Source organism: Pinus tabuliformis, chromosome 2_2 (assembly GCF_031772625.1).
Source record: "Pinus tabuliformis cultivar Carrire ecotype Pingquan chromosome 2_2, CPIR1, whole genome shotgun sequence".
Lineage (NCBI taxonomy): Eukaryota > Viridiplantae > Streptophyta > Pinopsida > Pinales > Pinaceae > Pinus > Pinus tabuliformis.
In genome coordinates, this window is record NC_142300.1 from 1,184,741,898 (window position 1) to 1,184,766,775 (window position 24,878).

At 36.1% G+C, this 24,878-nt stretch overlaps 1 protein-coding gene across 1 annotated transcript; it reads left to right on the plus strand.

Moving 5' to 3' along the window:
• Positions 1-16,305: 16,305 nt before the first annotated feature.
• LOC149197708 (UDP-glycosyltransferase 74E1-like) lies at positions 16,306-18,095 on the plus strand. Its single transcript, XM_089403972.1, has 2 exons — positions 16,306-16,947; positions 17,052-18,095. Exons 1-2 carry the CDS (start codon positions 16,452-16,454, stop codon positions 18,026-18,028), a joined length of 1,473 nt encoding a protein of 490 aa, XP_089260098.1. The 5' UTR covers positions 16,306-16,451; the 3' UTR covers positions 18,029-18,095.
• The last annotated feature ends 6,783 nt before the right edge of the window (positions 18,096-24,878 follow it).

The window sequence follows — 24,878 nt, forward strand, 5'->3', positions numbered from 1 at the left end:
ATACTTCGAGTGTAGACATGGATGATGGTGCTTGCGCAAAATATTCTACAATATTATAGTTTTGGGCAATATGTGCAGAGCTATTGTGTGTCGTGCAGTGAAGTGCCCCTTTAAGGGGGCAAATCACAAGATCAACAACAAGCCTTTCGATATGAATATTGTTAGGCAGAGGTGGATTTGAACTCGAGGAAACGTGTAGAATGTTAGCGATTGGAGTTCCATATATTTTGGCTCGTGTTTGAAGATCAACAATTTCAAAGGTTTAAATGGTCGACGATCCTTCACCAGAGGAAGGATGGTTTGAACTATCATTGCTCCCTTGCAGGGATTGCAGTGGGTTCGAAATAAGATGTTGTTGTTGCTGAGCAAGAAAAGGGTTGTGTAAGACCACATGGGTTTGGCTAGTGTCCTTTTGAGCAAGAATATCCTAGCATTGTTGGAGACGTGGACATTTGTGTGTCATGTAGTCCTCCGTATAGATTTTGCAAGGGAACTTGACAACCTTTTTCCTTCAACTATCAGATTTGGAAGAAGCTTTCTGTTTGGGATTGGGTTGTGTAGAAGGCTTCTCTTAAGAAGGAGAGCTATTTTTCTTATTCTTCTTGTTCTTGTCACTGGGTTTTTGTGTAGACTACACATAGTTGATCAGAACGGTTGGAAGAGCAGTCGATTGGGTAGAAGTAGAATTATCAACACACAACTGGGAAATGTGTCCACTAAGTTGTTTTGTAGTAGCCTCAGAGGTAGCACCGACGAGATCATCAATGTGCGCACCAAGTTGCTGAGAAATGGGAGCATTAGAGGTTTTTGGGGGGGGCGGGAATTGGGGATTACGTCGTATAGTGTGTTAGACTGTGAATAAATAAGATGTAAGTATTGGGCACAAAAAATGGATTGGTCTTCTATGAGCGCACCACCTAAGGCAACATCCTTGGAAATTTGGGGAAGCAGATATTTGTAGAACCAATCTACTAACAGGTAATCCAGAATGGGGGTCTTCACTAGCCTCCACCTATGTCTCCATTCATGGATGTGATCAAATATGTGGGTGGAGGTGTGTTGGTGCAAGGTAGAAAGAAGTTCCATTCCAGTTTCGTAGAGGATGGGAAGGTGAAGATGCTTCAAAATTTTCATTGTCAGGGCATCAAAGGTATTAGCTGATGCTTGTGGTAACTAAATGTACCACTTGGGAAAATTTCCAGTAAGGTTGCGGGGGAAGAGCTAGATCTGAATGTTGTCATCCACCCTGGAGTTCGATACAAACCATAGATGGTAGGTGGTGACATGTGTACCCGGATCATCCCCTTGTTTTTGTTCAAACTTTGGGATGTCAACAAGTATTTTGTGCGAGATTGGGGAGCAATGCAAGTTATGGTAGATGGGGTCATTAGTAAGTTTATACAGATCAGTGATATCGAGTGTTGCGAAAAAAGGCAAAGTGTTTGGTGCTCCCGAGTTCAACCACGGTGATGAAGAATGACTTGAAGGACCCTAGGGTCCTCCCATCGTTTTGTTTCCATCATGCTACATAGGATTTATTGGATAAAATCCTCCGTGTTGTGGTGGAACAGTCATATATGGTGGCAGTCCATAAGGGATATTAGGCTGGGGGGGAAATATTGGTTACCCCCAGGATAAAAAGTGCCCCCTTGACTCAATTGAGGTTGAGGAGGGAGTGTCCAGATAAATGAAGCAAGACCTGGTTCAGGGATTCTGTTAGCCATATAATTTGTCATAAGTACATGATTGACACTAGAATAGTGTCCACTTGGGGTAGGTAAGTGGATTAATGATGGTCTAGGTTGTCCTATAGGTGAAGGGGAAATAGTGATGCCCGTCACCGATATGTGCATGTTGGGAACATCCCCCCCCAAGCATCTAAGCCTCGGGGTTTAAATTAAGAAAAGGGTTCCAACCAAAATGATTACTGAAGGTAGTTGTGATAACCATGTTATTAGGAGTGATAACTCAAGGTCCAGGAGTAGACATACAAGGGGCAGAAACCGAAATGTACTGGGCTCCACTCAGAGTAGTTGTAACTAGGTTGCTCGAACTTGGAATGGTTTGGATAGCAGGGTAAACATTCAGTTGTGCATTAATGACTATTGGTGGTGGAAGTTATGATGGACCAAAGTTGTCAACAGAGGACCACGACCCCTTAGTCGTCGAAGGGATATTGGATGTTGGTACTATTAAAGATATGATAGGTATAGGTGCTACCTGAATAAACACTGGACCCAAAGGATCAGTGAGGGGAGGATTATAAGGAGGTACAAATCCTTCGATAAAAAATTCATCAGGTAGTATAGTGTCCTAGGAAGTGTTATGTGATTCAATGTTAGATACTGGAGACTGATTTACCGAAGAGGGAGAATCTGGGTTGCTAAGGCTTAGCTGATCATCTAGAGTTAGCGAAGGAAGACCTTGTTGTCACCTAGATTGATGACAAGGTCCATATGTAATGACAGTGACCAATATATTTTACAGTTATATTTTATTATAGACTCAGTGATAACAAACCAACAAATAAAAATAAAAATTATTCTAAATCTAATCAGAAAGTAGTTAGAGGGTATGTCTTTACCTGATAAGCACTATTTGTTGGAGATGAAACCCAGTATCACAATGGCTAAAAGAGGGAGTTGGTCAAATGTACAGTTACGATTACTATTGAGATTCGCCTGAACCTCAGATTAATGGTCCAAGTACTCTTGTGAAGGTGAGAACCCTCCCAAAAACTGAAGATAGAGTAGGTTTGTTTGTTTATGTGCCAGGAAATCCCACCCAAGTCACGTGATGTTCATCCCTAAAAGGTCTCGCCACTAAGGTTACCTCATACCACAGACACCACTCAGGGAGGATGGTCGTAGAGTGGGCATTATACCTCAGTCCCCAACTCAGCACTGATGTCCTTGAAGGGATCCCCAATACACATAATACCCAATGGAGATGCAACTGAAGGCCATCTACCTTCTATCACATTCCAATGTTGTCTCATATTTAACTCCTTTTTGAGGGGAGCGGTCCCGGATAATATGAGTGAAATAGGATTTTACTCTATTTAATGACAATAGTCTCAGTTTTGTTACCTTGGGTAGTTTACTCACCTCTTCCTGGCTCGAGATGCTAGCCTACACTAATGCATATGTATGCTAAAAAATATTTGTTGATTGTTTTTATTACGAGATTGATTTTAAAGGTAATTTATTAATGTCTTCGGAAGGGGTGTTGACATATGGATTTTTATGAGATTCTAACCTAAACCATGCAGAAAATATGTTTTCAATTTCAATTCATTGAATAAGTTATTTCTACAAGGAGAGAGTTATCAATACATGAATTCATTACCATGCATCCAATGCAGTAAACACATACACAACTTGTAGACATGTAATTCTCTCTAACAACTAACCCAGTATACACGTGCAGAATCAAACCAACTAAAACAAGATTTTTTTTTTCATTTCCTTTTCCTGAAAAACAAATGCACTTAAATTATTTTCCTAAAAATAAAAATGATCTGAAAAACAAGCAACCAAATAGAGTGCACAATTGCAAATCCCTTAAACAAACTATAAGTAGCTTCCCAACCTAGGAATTCACAAAACAAGATGATTATCAAGATATTGGTTGGCTAACACTCCTAAGAAGAAGCTATGGAGCTTTAATGGTAGGACTAACACTATGTGCACAAGCCCGGGGGCGTTATAACTCACTGGTTTTCACAGCTAGGGTGTGTTACAGAAATAGAGGTTGTAAAAAGAGACATTCGGGGTCTAATCAGAGGCTATGGGTAGCAGAGGAGGTTTTGAAGCATAATGAGTGTTCAGAATGGGAACCAAGAAGAACAGGGAGGTCTAGAAAGAAAGAGAGTGTTATTCAGCGAGCTCACAAAATAGAAGAAGAGATATATCAATGAATTCCAAATAAGAATCCTCGAGGGGGAAAAATCCTTTACATTAAAAAAGTGAACAATTATTGGATGATACAAATGACAAGACCTCCTTTCTATATATAGGAGTCTAAGGGGTCACAATATAATAATAGTTGACATAACAATAATATTGTAAGGGGAAAAAATAGCAATAGTGGGCTTCTATGGGGCATAATAATAACAATATGGGGAGTACAAGGGAACACCAATACAATAAGGGGGTTGCATTAATAACAATAAGGGTTACACTAGTAGTATAGGGACATAACATGCCCCTCTCCTTCAAAAAGTGTTGTCCTCAACCACAGGGGCTTCACTCAATGAATCTATAACATAGCACATGTGTTTGTGACATACTAAAAAATACCCTTAATATGACTACATATTGGAAAATATCTCTAAAAATCACATTGTTTAACCCCCTACCAGTACGAATCCAATACACCTTCCCAATTTAAAAAACCCATACTATCACTAGATATTGTAAGTTTACTATTTTTCATTAGCATTTTTTATACCCCTTTATATTTCTTCATTAACTTTGAGCTTCATTGTTTATACTTGCCAATATTAAAACACTTTACCCCCTATTATAGGCTCAATATATTGTGTCATTTTTTCCTGAATATATATCCCCCAATAGGAACCCATGTGGTATGGTATTGCTTCCCTAGTGAAGCCTCTATTTCCTTAACGCTTGAGTTGTTCTGGTTTCTTTTGTATAAGATTCTCATCCTCCAATCTGAAAACTTCAGCGGGTAAACTCTTCCACTTGATGAGATACACGAAATTGATCTATTTCGTAGCTGTCAGGTTCTTGTTTCTGTGACTGATTCAGGTTCCAATATTATTTTTCCTTCCTCATCAAGTTCCAACAATATTGTTTGAACTTGGAGCTTATCATCTATAACCTTCTTTAAGCATGAAACATGGAGAACCGGGTGCACTTGGGAAGATGCAGGAAGCTCCAATTTTTATGTCATAGTACTAATCTTTTGCAAAAACTTGTAAGGACCATAGTACTTTGGTGATATTTATTACCCTTCTTATCTTTCTTGAGGGAGATTTGTTTTTACGGTTGTAGTCATAAAAATACCCAGTCACCTACATGAAAACTTATTTCGCTACGATGTTTATCTTCCTATTGTTTAATTTGATTCTATGCCAAATTGAGGGTATCCTTTAAGAGTTGAAGAACAAGTTGTTGATTCTTGATGTGATCTTGCATTGCTTGAACCTTAGAATTTTCTCTTAAAGATGATGTGATAGATGGTGTATGATATCCATAAAGTGCCATAAATGGAGTCATTTTTGCTGAAGTGTTATACCACCATTCAACCAGAGGTAACCACTTGACCCATTGTGTTTTTTTATCAAATAAAAAGCAACAAATATATCCTTCCAAAAAAAAAATTCACTATCTTTGTTTGTCCATCTCTCTTGAAAGTTTGAGGAGTGGCAATTCCTGCCAATGCACTACAAGATATGGTCAAAGTCATTTCTTCTTTATCTGGGGTTGGTTCCTGGTTTATATCCTCTTCTTTTGATGTTTATTTATCCTTTTCTTCCTCATCTTCACAATCTATGTAAAATAATTTCTTCTCGGCACACTTATAACATTTAGTGTATTTGCTATCACAATTATAACAAAGCCATTTTTCTCTTTTTTCTTCCAATTGTTCTGGTGTCAACCTTGTAGTTTGTGGAAGGCTAGGAGAAAAATGCTTCAATATTTATAATTGTGAGTGGTAGGATTCCTTGTTTCCATAATCTTACTTTCATTTTTTCTTTCCAACTTGAATTCCTTCTCCAATGAATCAGATTCCCAAAGGCGAACATGATGTTGAGTATAATCCTTTAAAGTCCCTACGAAGAAATCAATCCTGTGCTTCTCTAGAATATCGTTTACCCTTATATTGTAGAAATTTTGAATAATAAACACATATTCAACAGAGATTATCCTGATCATGCACAATTGTGGAATACATGCACAATACATAAGCTCCTCTACGTTGATAAACAATTTAGCAACATCAAAAACAATGAAACATCAATAGCATGCACACATTAACACAGTATGTATCCCGGGGGAAGCTTACAGCTGAAAACCCCACACTATCTGTATATTAATGATTGATAACATGTAACATTACATAGTACAAAACTCCTCTCAAGTATCCAGCTCAGACTTGAACAAGTCATAGGTTCAAATCTTCTCCACTGCTTTGCGTGCCTCTATTGCATAAACCTACTGAGAATCACTCACATTGGAAATCACGTGAGCACAGGCTATTCTACCGGGAAAATCAACACAATACTCATTGGCATACTCAATACATTGCTTGTGCAAATCCTCATGCATAGCTATAGTCACAACTGATAGCAATCTCAACCTCTAACACCTGTCCCTGTTGAACTGTACATGCACTGACATGCAACTGAGTTAACTAATGTATTCTTTAGTTTCTTTATGAGTTAATAATTAGTTTAACAACTCATCATTAGTCTATTTGCAATTAGACTAATTACAACTAGTTTAGCCAAGTCAAACTGAACACAACTCCATCAACTCCACGAAACTCAACTGCTTGAGTTCTAACTAAAGTCCTGCATGCAAAAACTCAACTGACCCACAAAGAAAGCGTATTTCCTTTTGACAATTGCATTTGCCACATCTATAGCTCAAACTGAAGTGCTCCAAGAGAATAAGATAAAGTTTATAGTCTAAATATTATTATGAGACAATAATATTTGACTTTTCTATTTTTGACTGCCAGTCTAAAAATAGACTTTGATCGCTCGTGCTGTGATCCCAAAAATAGAAGTCCACCTATTTTTCCCAACATGACCAATCATCCATAAACAACATTTTGCAGCTCATAGACCATGATCCATATGTCTAAAAATAGACAAAGTCTAAAAATAGACTTTGCAACATAATTTGCCTATGGGCCCAATTAGTGAAGGCGACTCCTTTCCACTAAGCTCCATCATCTTGTTGCATTCTCAACATATATTCGATTTTTGGAAGTCCTCAATGTTCTTGCCATTCAATGCTTTCGTTTGAGATTTATCAATTGGATAAAGAAGGTGTTTCTCTTTGTGTTATGTAACCATCTCACAAAAAGATAGAAAAGATAGATAAAAGCCTTCAATAGAAGCCTCTTCGAGGGGGAAACCTCCTTTATATTACAAAAATGAACAATTGTTGGATATACAAATGACAAGACCTACTTTCTATATATAACAGTCTAAGGGGTCATAATATAGTCATAACCGATATACCAATAACAATGTAAGGGCACAATAATAACAATAATGGGCTTCTATGGGGCAAAATAATAACAATATGTGGACAACATGGAAACAAAAATATAATAAGGGGGTTGTACTAATAAAAATAAGGGGTTACACTAGTAGTATAGGGACCTAACATGCCCCTCTCCTTCAAAAAGTGTTGTCCTCAACACTTCAGTAGTTCTTGATGCTTCTGTATAAAATTTTTGTCCTTCCATGTGGAATCTTCAGCGGGTAACTTCTTCCACTTGATGAGATACTCTGAAATTGATTGAGTTTGTAGCTGTGAGGTTCTTGTTTCTGTGACTGCTCCAGCCTCCAATATGATTTTTCCTTCCTCGTCAAGTTCTGGAAATATTGTTTGAACTGGGATCATCTGCAACTTTTGAATGAGTGGCCACACTTCTTCACTCTTCTTCCATCCATCCCTTACTTCATTTATCCAATTTGGTTGGATAATAGAAATGGCACAAAAAAATGCTTCCACATCCTCATCCTTTCTTGAGAGTGCATCTGCAACAGAATTTTTCTTTCCTTTTTTGTAGATAATTTCAAAGTCATAACCCAACATATTTATGACCCACTTTTGCTTCTCTTCAGAGGATAATATTAGCTCTAAAAATTATTTAAGACTATCATGATCCGTTTTTTACCTTGAAGTGTCTTCCCATTATGTAGGGTTGCCATTTCTTAATTGCATGTAGTATTGCCAACATTTCCTTCTCATAAATAGTTTTGTATAAATACTTTCCTTTGATTGGACGACTTTCAAAAGAAATGGGTCTTTCATATTGCATTAAAACAAAACCAATTCCATTTCTTGAAGCATCACATTCCACAATAAAGGCTTTTGTGAAGTTCGACATAGCTAAGAACGGTGCTAGGCACATTGCCTCTTTAAGATGTTCGAAGGCCTATGTTGCTTCTGGAGTCCATGAAAATGCATCTTTCTTCAATAGTGTTGTTAGAGGTGATGCTATTCTCCCACAATTCTTAACAAACTTGTGATAATAGCCTATCAACCCACTAAATCCTCAGAGATGCTTTAAGAATATGGGGATTTTCAATTCCTTAATGGCTTTAATTTTGCTAGGGTCTACCTTAACACCTTCATGAGATATAATATGACCCAGATATTCCACCTCTTGTACTCCAAAGAAAAATTTGGAGATTTTTTCATATAATTGTTTCTCATCCATTAGTTTGAGCACCGTGTCAACATGTTGAACATTATCCTTCCAAGACTTGCTGTAGATTAGTATATCATCAAAAAAATACTAACATAAATTTTCTAAGGAAGGGTTTGAAAATGGAATTCATCGAACCTTGAAATGTAGTAGGTGCATTGGTAAAGCCAAAAGGCATGACCAAAAATTCATAATGACCTCATGAGTTCTAAATGTTGTTTTTAGAATGTCTTCAGCCTTCATTATTATTTGATGATATCTTGAATGAAGATACAACTTGGTGAAGTAAATTGATCCATGCAATTCATCCAATAATTCATCGATGATAGGAATTGGAAATTTATCTTTTATAGTAAGCTTGTTGATCTCTCTATAATCTGGACGCATGCGCCCTGATCCATCCTTCTTGTTCACCAATACTACTAGAGAAGAGAAAGAAATTTTACTAGGTCGAATTATACAAGCCTCTAGCATTTCTGGAACCATACGTTCAATTTCACTCTTTTCGGCATAGGGATATATGTACAGCCTGATGTTCGGAGGAACACATCCTGGAATCAAATTAATATCATGATCATGATCATGAATAGGTGGGAGGCCTTTGGGAGTCTCAAATACCTTGGAATGATTGTCCAAGACTTTTTGGAGATCTGGAGAAATAGATGATTTTGATGTGGGAACCTCTAGTCAACATAATTGTGCAATTACGCCTCATTGTTCCTTCTTTAGAATCCTTGTCATACCGTTAGAGCTTATTATCTTTCCTGGTTTCCCTGCAATACCCCTTAATTCAACTTCATTTCCTTCCACACAAAGTTTGATGAAAATTTCTTGAAAATTAAAAGCTATTGTACCCAAGGATTATAGCCATTGGACTCCTAGTACAACATCAGCACCACCCATTGGAATGGAAAGAATTGGGCTACTGAATACATATCCTCCCATGGATAGCTTGATATTATGGCACTTTCTATAGCAATTTGTGGTTCCTCAACTTGCAACCATCACTTGACACTCTGGTGCTAGATATAGGAAGAAATTCAATTCCTTAGCTATCTTACAATGAATAAAATTATGGGTACTTCCCAAATAAATTAAGACTATTACCTTTTTGTTCTTGATATGTCCTTCTATCTTGATAGTTTGAGGAGTGGTAATTCCAGTCAATGCATTACAAGATATAGTCGGATTCATTTCTTCTTTATCTAGGGTTTGTTCCTAGAGTATATCCTCTTCTTTTGACATTTATTGTTCCTTTTCTTCCTGCTCGTCACAATCTATGTAGAATAATTTCTTCTCATCAAACTTATGACCTTTAGTGTGTTTTCTATCACAACTGTAACAAAGCCCTTTTTCTCTTTTTTCTTCCAATTGTTGTGGCTTCAACCTTGTAGGTTGTGGAAGGCTAGGGGCAACAACACTTCCATCTTTATAGTTGTAAGTGGTAGGCTTCCTGGTTGCCATAATTTTTGTTTCCATTTTTCTTGCTAACCTGAATGCCTTGTCTAATGGATCAGGTTCCCAAAGGTGAACCTCATGTTGGATATTATCCTTTAAATTCCCTATGAACACATCAATCCTATGCTCCTCTGGAATATCTTTACCCTTATGTTCAATTTTTGGAAGTCCTCAATGTACTCCATCATTGAACCATTTTGTTTTAGATTTATCAATTGCCTAAAAAAGGTGTTGCTTTTTGTATCCTCATAATGTGCTATTATTTCTTTCGTAAAAATTGCCCAAGTGACAATTTTTTTATGAGATCAAAGCCATCGATACCATACAAACTGATTTGGTTCCAAATATAAAGTTGCAATATGTATGTTTTGTGTGTTTTGAACATTGTAGAGATCACTCCATCTGTAGTATCCATGTTTCGGGATCCTTGCCATCAAACTTCCTCATATCCATTTTTGGAACATGGTGGGTCTTCAATCCAACATTAGAGTCTATGGAATAATGATTAACATTTCTTTTGTTCTCATCATGAGTTTCCTTTACTACCCTTTCACCATTAGTAACCATTTTTTGTAGCAACTTATTCAAATTTATCTTCAATTCTTCCATATTAGCGCCCATGCATTTCATCTTAGCATCCATGTCATTCATCTTAGCTTCCATGCCATCCATCTTAGCATCCATGACATCCATCTTAACTTGCACACCATTCATATTAACTTCTACGCCTTTCATCTTGGCTTCAATTACCTTTCCATTTTCTTTCTTCGAGACATCAATTAATGCTAATAATTCTTCACTACTCCCTTTGAATTCCTTCAAACTAATTTTTCAAACCAATCTTTGCAAAATTAAAAAGAAAAGTACACACCTTTTTTCACTTTGTAAGAGCTCGATATTGAATCTGTTTTATCTATGTAAGTGCGGATCTCGAATATCTGAAATTCCATCCTGTAGTATCCCTTTGATTCCTCTTTATAACCCCACAAGTCTGATCAATATTGGATTATCCAAGGAAGAGTTATGTCAAATCTCCCATGATGACCTAATTATAGAATAGTTTAGTAGAGTGAACTTGTACGAAGTGCCCCGTGTCACTGTTTCAACCTTAGTACTTGAAACTGATATACCAAACACTACAAGCCATCCTCTTTCTCAAAATTCTTACAAAATTTAAATCTGATGCTCAGAACAAAAGTTATGACAATTTTCCCCAAGTCACCTATTTGGAATGTAATTCGGAATCATCAAAAACCCTAAATTTTGTAGATCATATCTCCAAAACTATAGCCAAACAAGCTTTCAAATTCAGACCAAAATTTTAGAATGGTTTTGGTGCAAATGGATTTTTTGTTTCGCTTCTGAAACATCGCAGAAAAAAGGTTATAGTGAAAATTCTACGATGACCTTTTTGGAGTAGCAAAACCCTAGAATCCAAAGCTTTTGATAGCAAATGTTATGAATCCAACTCACAAAAAGATAGAAAAGATAGATAAAAGCCTTCAAAATAAGCCTCTTTGAGGGGAAAACATCCTTTATATTACACAAATGAACAATTCTTGAATGATACAAATGACAAGACCTCCTTTCTATATATAAGAGTCTGAGGGGTCATAACATAATCATAGCCAACATAACAATAATAATGTAACGACACAATAATAACAATAGTGTGCTTCTATGGGGAACGATAATAATAATATGGGGACAACATGAGCACAAAATATAATAAGGGGGTTGTACTAATAATAATAAGGGGTTACACTCGTAGTATAGCGACCTCACACTTTGTATTCTCATAATGTGTTATCATTTCCTCCGTGAAAATTGATGAGGTGACAAGTGGTTTACAAGAGCAAAGCCCTCAATACCATACAAACTGATTCAGTTATAAATATAAAGATGCAATACATACATTTTGTAACAGTGGCACAACATGTAGATCAAAATATTGCTTCGTATATAGTATCCAAGTTACCACATCCTTGACATCAAACTTCCTCATATCTATTTTTATTAATTTTATGAGTTCGATCTTGAAACAACTGTAACTCTGTAATTTCAGATATTCAAGTTCTGAAATTTCGTCATATGGTAGCCCTCTGAGTCCTATTTCCAACCCGACAAGTTTGATCGCAATTGGATTCTTCAAGAAAAAGTTATTCCCAATATCCCATGATGACCAGATTATAGACTAGTTCAGTAGATTGAACTTGTACAAAGTGCCACGTGTCACTGTTTCAACCTTGTGCCCTAAAAATGATACCCAGCAAACTAAAGTCCATGCTATTTCTTTCACTTTTTACTAAATTTGAATCTTATGCTCACAGAGAAATTTATGACGATTTTCCCATGGTCACTTGTTTGAGATGGAATTTGGGAGCCTGCAAAAACCCTAACTTCCTTGGATCATATATCTCAAAATATAACAAACCAAGATCTACCATTCAGACATGAGGTTCATCAAGATTTTGGTTCAGATGGGTTTTAATTTCAGCTTCTGAAACTTCGTACAAAACAAGTTATAGCAAAAATTCCATGATGGCATGTTTGAAGCAGCGAAACCCTAGAATCCAAAGCTATGATACCAAATGCTATGCTACTAGCTTACAAAATAGAAGAAAAGATAGATCAACGACTTCAAAATAAACCTCTTCGAGGGGGAAACCTCCTTTACATTACACAAATGAACAATTCTCGGATGATACAAATGAAAATACATCCTTTCTATATATAGGACTCTAAGGGGTCACAATATAATTAGAACCGACATAGCAATAATATTGTAAGGGAACAACAATAAGAATAGTGGGCTTCTATGGGACACAATAATAATAATATGGGGACTACATCGGCACAATAATACAATAAGGGGGTTGCACTAATAACAATAAGGGCTACACTTGTAGTATAGGGACCTAACAGAGAGATCTGAGGACTTGGAGGGTAAAAACTGTGAACTAAGTATAGTCCCTAGTGGAGTCGCCAATTCTTCTATAGGGATTAACGCACAAGTGGTTGTGGATGAAATACCCTCTTGAATCTTCCTGGCATCCAAGGTAGGTTGTTTCAGATTAGTTGCAATTGTCACAAAGAAGCATACATATATTCATCTTAGTGCATGATATACAAAGTAAAGGAGGAAGTATTACCTCAACCCTTGGTGTAGCCCTACTGGAGAACTCAATGTAGCAAAGTCGAAGACCTCTCCGCTAGTTCCTAGATCAAAACCTACACATAGAAAAGATAATGTGTAATCCTACAACACATAAATTTTGATAATCAAAACATTAATATTAATGAAGATATAAGCTAGCATGCATCTAAGCTACTTATTAATTATGGAATCGAATAAATATGTAAAGAAGCATGACATCGACACCATCAAGTAGACAGCGTAGAAAAATATCTATATTATTAGATAGAAGAAGAATTGTTACAACCATCTTAGTTGGATCATTCCTCCTCTAGCCCTTTAGCTTCTCTCTCTCTCTATCAGCTTCTTGGTAGCATAACAATACTAAATTTCTTACAAAGTTTCGACAACCATTCGACTACACAATGACCAAGTCTCCAATATATAAATGATGAGCGGCTCATCCTTTCCAATTCTTTCATGAGTTCCATTTAGGCAAAAGCTAAGATGTTTTGTCACTTTATTGCTCTTTCCATTTCCATGAGATTCCATTAGGAATAGAAATGTCCTTAGTTAGGTCGGAGGTAGATGTTTCTTGCTTTTCGAGCTGAAATTTGAGTGAAAAGCAGACTGTCAGCCAGTGAACTCGTGCTTTGACCTCTAGAATCTCACAAATATTCAGTAATGATTCCCTTTAGAGAAAAAAGAGCATTAAACTGGGGAATAATGCTCTTCATTGATACATGGAGAGTGTTATAACTCTTCTTATATGTTTTTGGGGTGAGTAACCTTGGAAAATACACCTATCATTTTGATTTTCTCTTCAGCGAATGTGTCTTTCTCCTCTGAGTTGATGAGGAGGTCATTTTCCTGTATAACAATGATGTGCTTGACCCATTGACTCTTCTCTAGAACAAGAGATCAATAATGCAATCTCCCTATCGTAGCCGGTAGTCTTTTTGAAGGGCTCTTTCTCCTATCACAGTGCCTCTCGGCTCTTCCAAACAGTGGATCGATGCCCATAAATATTGACAATACACAAATGATCTTGGCCTCATAAATTCACAACTAATGCATCAAGAACTCACTCTCTAACTGTTGGAATAATTATGGCAATTTGGCTTTTGAAATCGTTCGATCGATTAGAAGGAATATTACGGCTACATAGTTGATGACAATTTAGGTCACTTGATTTGATACCACTTGGTGGCAGAAAATAGTCCTCGACCTCTCCTTATTTGTGTTGCTTCCAAATAGAATTCTTGGCCTTGAATAATTCTGGTCCAACATGAAATAGATTCCTCAACCCAGATACTTTCCCCTCACAGAAAATATTTTCACTTGGTTGTGTGATTCCTCATTTGTTGATGTGGATCTTTATTCAACACCACAATCACATTTGCTAATCAATATCTAAACCATGGTGTAACCCCATGTTGACAGTCACAATCTCCTCTGAATTCAATGGTGATTTGCAACACTGGTATGATTGGCTTACCCTTGATCCAACAATGCCATTCCTAACATATTTTCTGAATCTCCACATAGTCGGATCAACTCAGTTATCTAGGGACCTTGCATTTCTATGTTTTGTTGCAAGTCGAATGCCCTGACTATGCAGGCAATTCCCCACAACAAATGCATCCCTCATCGCTTAATTCGTTGGTTAGTTGCTAGGTTGGATCCATCACTCTTTTCAGCCCAATGCCGAGAGTGATTTTCCCTCCTCTTGATAAAACTTGCCCCCTTTAATAATTACAACATGCTGAATATAAATAAATAATTGGACCAATGCAATAATTTTTCCTCCAAAAAATAGCTCTTCTACAACATACATTGGGGTTCTTCAAAATCACTTGCAAAATGATAAACTTCAGAAGAATAATAGACCAATTAGGGTGACTATAGAAAACCACCGAAAATGCTGAGATTCTAACTAGGGTGGTTATGGAAAATCACTCAATAGTAGTTTCTCCTAAACCCTCGATCTTCTTCGAAAGTGATCTACAATAAACCCTCAGGCTGACAAGATGCACAACTCTGATACCATTGTAAGTCTCCAAACAACAAAAAATTTAATAGATCTCACACATTTAAGTGTTCTAGTTAGAGATGCTTGCAATTGAACATCGATCACAAGGGCTTTGAAAAGAAAGCAACCACTTGTTCTATTAATAATAAAAAAAATATCACATGCCAATGTGATTGACCGTGAAGCCCTTATTGATGGTATGCATGATTGCTCATGTGCTGGAAATTCAAAGACATTGAAGCCCAATAATGGACACTAGATGGATCCACCAAGCAAATTCTCTATGGGTTTATCGTCCCAAGATCTAGTTAGAACTCGCCAAGCCGAGTTCTCAACAAAACACAATAAAATTGATAAACTCACCGTGATCCCAGTGTGTAGCTCTTATTCACTTTTATAGGCTTTAAAAACTTAATTTTATTGTTTTCCCTTAAAAAATGAAAGTAAATACGATAAAATACCATGGTAAATACTATGGACAAATTCTATCCACTTTAACAATATCAAGAAAAAAGATATTAAAAAAAAATACCAAAATAAATAAATAAATATATATATATGTATATATATAAATACTATCCAAACACTCTTAAAAAAATCCAAATATTTTTAATTTATTGTAAAATTATAAAATCTTTTATAACTAAACCCCTTCCATATTTTTTTACGAAATCTAATATGCCAAAAGGACCAAATCTAATATGCCAAAGAAACTAAAACTATTTAAAGCACCGTGAGGAGTATCTAAATATTTTCTTATCATTATTATATTATGATGAAATCGGAAGATCATTTTATTTTTACGAAATCTAATATGCCAAAAGGGCCAAATCTAATATGCCAAAGAAACTAAAACTATTTAAAGCACCGTGAGGAGTATCTAAATATTTCTTATCATTATTATATTATGATGAAATCGGAAGATCATTTTATGCATTAAAAACCAGTAAAACGTAGAAAAGCCATACTATAACTATCCAAAACACCTCAAGACTGTTTATTTAATTTTATTATGAAATCCGAAGATCATTTTATGTCTATGTATGTCGTCCACTTTTTACCCGTGACCTGTCATGCAGAGATCGATTCATCTTATTTGACTTTAGTGATTTGTGCTAAGCGCTTTCGTAACATTATTTGTCACCATGAAATGGACACCACATCGCAGACTAGGGTTACTAGGTCTCTTACCTTAACTCTGAACTTATTGAGACTCTGCACAGTGCAGATGCCGCTGAACCAAAGGCTATATATGATCGCTCGAGAGAAATTTCAAACCAGATCACAGTTCAGACGTGAGACGCCTCGTTTCATGATTAATTAGGAGTCAAGAGCCTGCGACAGACTGAATTCTCGAATATTTGTACACTTTCTGTACTAATTTTTTGCAGATAGTCGTTGGAGTTTATGAGAATGGCATCATTAATGGGGTTCGATTACAGCAAACTTCACGTTCTGGTGGTTTGCTATCCAGCGCAGGGTCATATCAATCCAATGCTGCAGTTTGCCAAACTTATCGCCTCGAAAAATGTCGGGGTCACCTTTGTGACAACCGAGGCATGCCGTAAGAGCATTATACAGGCGCAAGACGGAGTAGTGGGAGGCTCAAAGAAGCGAGAGGAAGTTCGGTTTGAGACAATCTCAGACGGACTGACTTCGGATTCCGAGCGGAGCGACGTAGAGGTAGTGATGAACATGTTGTTCGAGATAGGAGGAGAGACATTGGGGAATCTGATCGAGAGGCTCAACTCTGAGGGCAACAAGATTTCTTGCATCGTTATAGATTCCATTCTTAGTTGGATTCCGGGCGTTGCAAAGAAATTTAATATTCCTTCGGCTTTCTTCTGGACGCAGTCCTGTGCAGTGTTTTCGATTTACCACCATTTTATTGTCGGAAATATGGGTATATATATGCAGCACGAGAATTGCATCTCAGTCTATAGTTTAGAATCTAGCTGTCAGTGTTTTTAAATTCTAATTATATCTCAATCTTCTTCTTGTGGTCAGCGGCGGCGTGGGATGAAACGCGGGAGAGTTTTGAGGCGATAGAAATACCGGGACTTCTACCGCTGAGTGTCTCTGATATCCCATCCTTTCTGCTACCTTCAAATTCCCATCCGACTCTGTCGCGATTCAGAGTGGAACAATTCCAGTCTATTCCAGAATCGACGTGGATACTGGGAAATTCGTTTCAGGAACTGGAATCGGAAGAAATAAACTCAATGAAATTGATAACTCCGATTCGCACTGTCGGTCCTCTCATACCGTCGGCCTTCCTGGGCAGCCGAAATCCCGGAGACACAGACGTGGGTGCAAATTTGTGGAGAAGCGCAAACTGCACGGATTGGCTGGATAGGAAAGAGCCCGCAAGCGTTGTATACGTTTCCTTCGGAAGCCTTTTGGTTCTTTCAAAAGAACAAACTTGTGAAATAGCTCTTGGGCTGAAGGCGAGTGGTCACCACTTCATATGGGTTATTCGTCCCTCTGCTTCCGAAGGGGGGATGACCAGTTACAAAAACTTGCCGGAGGGTTTCCTCGAAGAAATCTCGGAGCAAGGACTCGTTGTTCCATGGTGTCAACAGCTGCAAGTTCTTTCTCATGAATCCGTGGGTGCATTTATGACCCACTGTGGATGGAACTCGACAGTGGAAAGCCTTAGTTTAGGGGTCCCCATGCTGGCGGTTCCTCAGAAGAATGATCAGATCACTAATTCCACATGGGTTGAAAGGAAATGGAAGATGGGATTGAGAGCGAATAAACGATCAGCAGACGGACTGGTGGAGAAGGAGGAAGTGGAGAAATGTATCAGAATGGTCATGGAAACTGAGAGAGGCGTTGAGATGAGGAAGAACGCTTCACAGTGGAAGACATTAGCTAGGGAGGCAATGGCGGAAGGCGGGTCTTCAGACAAAAATATTGAAGACTTTATCGAGGAGATTGCTGCCAAATCTTTTCCGATATCTGGTTCGGGTGTTCCGATTTGACAATAGCTACAAGGGAGGAACTTTAGTTATTTAGAATAAAAATAAATACAAATGATGATTCATGTATTTCCCTTAAGTAGCTGAATTATTTTGGACCATCTTTTCTTCTATATCAGGTTTATTACATTTACCTTCCTAGTACGTTTACGTTAACGAAATTGGGTTGAGCGCAAAAAACTGTCTGCTCATTTATTAATGTTTGTGAGATACTTTGGCACTGACTATAAAAGCTTTGGTGGCATTCATCTTATGAGTGCCAGCCTCTAATAGAACACTGCTTATTTATTTGTCTGTAAAAGTCGGTAGAGAACAATTCTAGAAGCCTCTATTGAATGCATTGCAGCTTTCAATGTGTAAAGTTACAACAGCATTTGCAGTCCCCAGCGAGTAGAATGAGTGTCCAAAAAGTCCGCGCTCAAGTCAATATTACTTAAAACATTAAAGTAAATTAAACGAAGTTGGAATAATTTGGTTTTCTCTTTGAAGTTGGAATAAACAACGATGTCTGATACATACATTCAAACAATGATGGCAAATACCGATTCTTCGGGAAAGTAAGAAAACAATATTCGGGACAGAAAATGGAGTTTCTTTGTGTACCTATATGGAAGCACTCACATGATTAAGAAAATGACATTAACCATCTTTTCCAGATGTGGTCCCTTAATTTTCCATTTTACTGTTCGAAGTTTGAATAAAGGAGATAATCAAATCTTTCCGATATGTTCGGGTCGCTTAATTTTCCAAAAAGAAGAGCGCACTCACATTTATTAAATCCAAAAAACACTTGTTTTCTGTTTGAAGTTTGAATAAACGAGACAGTTGTCAGATTTAAAAATGATGATAAAAACGCACATTTCCACAGAAATAAGAAAAGAATATGACATTTCGATAAAATTATTGGGGTAAAATAATCACCATTAATGAAAAAACATTCTCATAAATCTTTTCCAAATCTATCTATGTTTATTAATTTTAACGAGAGTGAGATGATGACTATCTATGTTTATTAACTATGAAAATATTTACCTACGCTTGAAAATATTTAATAAAAATGATGTACAAAGGATTCTATTATATATAAGATAATACAGCCTTTTAAAAAATGTATATATTTATGATAAAGGAAAATGGAATTTCTAAGCAGCACTCACATAAATAACAGTAACGATCCCTTAGTTTCTCATTTTCCTGTTTGAAGTTTGAATAATAGACGAGACGAGATAATCAAATATTTCCGATATGTTCGGATCGCTTAACTTTCCAAAAAGAAGAGCGCATTCACATTAAATCCAAAAAACACTTGTTTTCTGTTTTGAAATTTGAATAAACAAGACAGTTGCCAGATTTATAAAATGTTGGTAAACACCCACCTTTCCACACAACTAAGAAAATAATGTGACATTTCCATATTTTATTGTGACATTTCCATATTTTAAAATAATGACACGCATAAAATTAAAGAAAATCCATCCTCAGAAATCTTTCCAAAAAACACGAAAACTAAATCTTCCAGTCTGTGCCAAGATTGAATAAACAAAAATCAAATAAGCAATGATGCTCAATGTCGATTTTCTTATTATTAAAAAAACAAAAACAAATTTTAATAAAAGTAATCACAAAGGATTGGTTGCACAAGACTGTACTAACATAAAATTAATCAAAAACAATATCACTAACAAAAGAGTCTCTTCTCTGAAAATAAATTTCAAAATTTTGATAAATAAGTAGAAAAGTCCATAAAATTAGTTAAAAACATTTCATTGCTAATGACTAAAATAAAATAAAAAAACTCTTATTTAAAGTCGCAGTTTAAATAATTCATAAAATTAATCAAAAACAATATCACTAACCAAAGAGTCTCTTCTCTGAAAATAAATCTCAAAATTTTGATAAATAAGTAGAAAAGTCCATAAAATAAAATAAAACTCTTATTTAAAGTCGCAGTTTAAATAATTCATAAAATTAATCAAAAACAATATCACTAACGAAAGAGTCTCTTCTCTGAAAATAAATCTCAAAATTTTGATAAATAAGTAGAAAAGTCCATAAAATTAGTTTAAAACATCTCATTGCTAATGACTAAAATAAAAAACTCTTATTTAAAGTCACAGTTTAAATAATTCAATCTTGGAGTCTGTCTTATTTAAAGTCACAGTCTAAATAATTCAATTTTGGAGTCTGTTCGAACATTGAATAAACAAATAAGTAATGATGCTGAATGTCAATTGTGTTATTATTAAAAAAACAAAAACGAATTTTGATAAAAGTAATCACAAAAGTATTGGTGGGACAAGACCGTACTAACATAAAATTAATCAAAAAACAATATCACTAATGAGAGTCTCTTTTCCCTAAAAATAAATATTAAAAATTTGATAAATAAGTAAAAAAGTCCATAAAATTAGTTTAAAAAAATCTCATTGCTCATGACTAAAACCAGAAACTCTTATTTAAAGTTAGTCAATGACGTTTAAATGTAAAATAAGGCACAGTTTACATGTAAAATAAAGCACTTAAAATAAATTAAAAAATCTAGACATTTCATAAATTAAATTAAAAATTTCAAAATCATTTTAGTTTTAAAATATTTTTAAAAGTGCATTTTAGTTTTTGTGTCATAGTATTTAATAACTAGCACAATTATTCATTTTAATTGTATTAGGTAAATGTGAAAATGTAAACATGTATTCACATGCGGCCATTTGTTATTTCACAATTTGCATGGTAATTCCATAATTGTACTAGGTAAATATGAAAAGATAAACATAGATTTAGAGATGCAACCTAGTTAATATTTAAAATTCTGTTCATTGATGTAGATGACAAAACGAGAATATGTCAAGATCTTTAATTTATGAACATAATACTAGTACAACCATATTGTTGAGGTATTGTCACTGATGTCAAAACAATGGTTAAGCATGGCCTTGAAGTCAGAAGCAAACCCTAATGTAAATCAATATTTTGGTGAAAAAATCAATGCAAACACAAGAATGGATTACACCATCTCATAGTGCTCATCGAGACCTTTCCAATGGTAGGTGGCATGCCTCCTAACTCCTCACAGTTGAGGACATGAATTTTTGAAATGCATATATTGATTTCCTTGCCAAAACGCAAGTTGGCTCAACCAATGTCAAGTCAACCCTAATTTGAGGGGTCAAGATAACTATAAATAGCTTGTCTCCTCCCTCAATTTGGCAAAGTAACTCGATGGATATCAAGAGAAGAATTCAAACCTGTTGAGGAGCATTTGAAGAGGTTCATGCCTCATGAACCAAGGAGTTGTGAAGCAATATTGAAGGGTTATTTTATTATGTTTTTCTATTTTTTATTAGGGGATCTTTGAATCTATTTTAAATAGTCTTGGGAGCACATTTTAGAGAAGTTGTGGGACAAATATTCAACCCTCATTTGACCTAATTCAGATCTCTGAGTTCCACTTTAATTCAACCCCTATTGTAGCCATAATTTCAGCCTATGTAAGCCTTAAATCCCTCCCCTGTTACAACCCTGATTTTGGGCATGTCTAAAGCCTTATATTTTACCCTTATTGCAGCCCTAATTTCAGCATGTGTAACCCTCAGATTTGGCCCCTGATGCATCCCTAATTTTGGCCTATATAGGCCTTAGATTCAACCCTTGTTTCAGCCCTAATTTTGGGAATATGTAAGCATCAAACTCAAACCTTGTTGTAACCCTAATTTTGGACCTGTGTAAGCCTCAGATTCAACCCTTTTTGCAACCCTAATTTCAGCCTATGTAAGCCTCATATTTGGCCCCTATTGCAACCCTAAATTCTACCTATTTGAACCTCAAATTCAGCCCCTATTGCAGCTCTATTTTCAGCCTATGATTGCCTCATTTTCCATCACTGTTACAGTCATAGTAAACCTCTATTTTTGGCCCTGTAGTTGACTCTATCTTGGCCTATTTTAGAGCCTATCTTGGAGCTTTTTTAGGAGTAGTTTTGGAGCCTATTTTTAGGCCTATTTTGCAGCAATTTTGGATAGGTTGGTGCTTGTAGAGGATTGCTTTCCTCTCTTTATTGATTGGTTGGAGCTTGGCCTGAGTCAAGAGGATTGGTTTCCTCATTATATCGCTTGGTTGGTTCCCGAGATTATACAAAAGGATTAGTGTATTTATTTGATCCAGGAGGATCTAAAATGGCTCAAAATTAAAAGTCCTCAAATTTTAGCAAAAATGGAATCAAGTCATAGAGCTCAGTGAGAGCTTTCCAACGACGTGAATGACATGTTGAAATGCTTTTGTATGAGGAAATATGACCTTTTGAAGTTTCACAAAAACAAGAAAAAAAGGGGCACTAACAGTGCCACATGGAATCACTAGAAGAGGCCAGGTGGAACCATCCAAGAGGCGCCACATGTCACCCTCCAAATATGTGGCCAGTACTTGCAAGTGATATGGACCAACTCTCGAGTGCCATGTGGCACCCTCCGATTGGCCACAATATTTTACCAATTAAATATGGGGGTTGAACCCCTGACCTCGACGGAAATAGGCTGATAATCCACTGTTACATTACAATTGGAGCTCAGGTTTGTTAAATGTGGCATGGAATATTTAAACAATGGTTTATGTCATAGCACCAAGAATGGGGGGTATGCGGGTTTAACCTCGGGATCCCCCCACCAACCAATAGTCTTATTATAAGACTGCCAACCAACTATGACAATAGGTTCGTTGGTGTAAAAGTCATGTATTGTTATATAAATCCGCCATTTAATCATTGAAGGGTGAGAACCTGCGGTCCAACCGTGAAGAGGAATAGAGCCATGAGAGCGTTGAATCAAGGAACTGACATATCGTCGTGGTAGTATGAGCCAAGGGGACCTATGCCAAGTTTGGGCATGATTTTAAGGAAATATTCCAATGGAATATTCCAAGAATATTATTAGTTGTTATGGTACAGTCTACGAGGTAGAGATTCTCAAAAGTATCTTAAGCTAATGGTTTCAGAACCATATGAAGTTTATAGTCATTTTTCACAATTTTTTGAGATGAGTACACTGGTGCAGATAAAATATAGATCTGAGTAGTAGTTCTAGGGGCTCATGGATGAAGCCCACATGTGCCATTAATGCTTGGCATGAAGTTTGAGACAAAGATGCACTTTTTAGAAGTTGGTCGTATTTATAGTCAAAAGTTATAAAATGATGAGATGGACTTGCTAGTGTTGTGTTTGCTAAGTTTTAAGCAGTTGATTGAGCATTTTGGCATGGAAACCAATGTAAGTCTCATTTGTTGCTGATTTCCCCTTTCAAGATTTGTAAAAGGGAGAACATGTATTTTCATATATGCTTGGGTCTAAGCATACGATTCAAAGAGGAATTTTTCCACTTTATGTGAGAGTTTAGCCCCTTTAACTTGGAGAAATGGAGAACAATTTTTACCACTTATTTTTTAGAATTCATTCCTTTTGTATTGTTGAAGGAGAATGTCTCTATGTAGGAGAGACATTGCTACATGAGTGAGAGTTCAATCCTTGTATCGACAAAGAAAAGCCTTATCAAAGAGCATCTAATGAAGCGTCTATGCAGTTGAGTGGAGCCCAAAGATATAACTCACACATTGTGGGTGAAATTTGTTATTAACTTCTGATTCATTTGTCTATATTTTCATTTCTTCATGTGTTTCTTACTCATGTGTGTTGAACTTATGGTTATTTCATGCTCTTTATGCAATTCACTTTAAAGTCATTGAAGTAAATATCTTGGATCATGTTGGTATTAGAGTGGTCTTCTTTGACGTGAATTGTGATGGCGGATGCTTAACAGAGCCAAGATCAAAGAGGGTGAAGGGAAAATTAAGACTTTCAATCATGAGATTAGATGTGCAACTCGAAGAAATGAAATGGAAAATGAAGATGTTTGTGTAGAGAATGAAGAGGCACTCCATAAGCTCAAAGAGGGTGAAGGGATGACTGTGTCATCCATATTAACTTTGTTGTTAAGATGGATCTCTCTCCATATTATCAGTCATCCATATTAACTCTGTTGTTAAGATGGATCTCTCTTCCTTTATAATTTATTATATTCTTATTATTCACATTTTCTATCATTCAACACATCATTTTTCATCGTTAAAGTTATTCACAATATTTATCATCTGAACAAACTAAGGTAACTAAGCAAATTTAAAATTAAAATGACAAGATTAATGTGAGACATATTTAGCATATTTAAAATGATTATATTAATATTAGATGATTTTACATATTATTAATAAAATCAATCATCTGTTAGTTAGATTTTCTTTGGCCGCACATGACTGAAACCAGCCTAGATCCATCTTACCTCCAGATCTATCAAGCGTCGAGAGGGATCAAATGTCTCGAGGTACAAACCTTTCCTTAGGTTTTGCACTCAAAAAAAAGGTTCACACCTCAAAGAGATTTGATCCCTCTCAATGTTTGATAGATTCAGAGTTAAGATGGATCTAAGATGGAGAGAGGGAGGGAGAGGAGGAGGGAGGGATAGATAGATAGATTGGAGAAAGAGAATGTGTGTTTTGTGAGTGATATAGAGAGACAAAGGGAGATAGAGATATGGATGGAAAGTGAAAAGAGGGAAGAAGAGAGAGATGGAAAGAGAGAGGGAGAGACAAAGAGATTGATAGATATGGAGTGAGAGAGCGTGTGTGTTTGGGGGGTTGAGATAGAGAGACAAAGAAGGAATGTCAGAGGGATATATATATATATATATATAGATATATACATATATATATATATACATATATATATATAGATATATACATATATATATATATATATATATATATATATATATATATACATATATATATATATATATATATATACATATAT

What these genes read in the sequence shown, in the direction of transcription:
- LOC149197708 (XM_089403972.1), top strand. Translation starts at nt 16,452, where the DNA reads ATGAGAATGGCATCATTAATGGGGTTCGATTACAGCAAACTTCACGTT. An exon ending in TTTTATTGTCGGAAATATGG is followed by an intron (nt 16,948 to 17,051) that starts GTATATATATGC and finishes TCTTGTGGTCAG; the next exon opens with CGGCGGCGTGGGATGAAACG.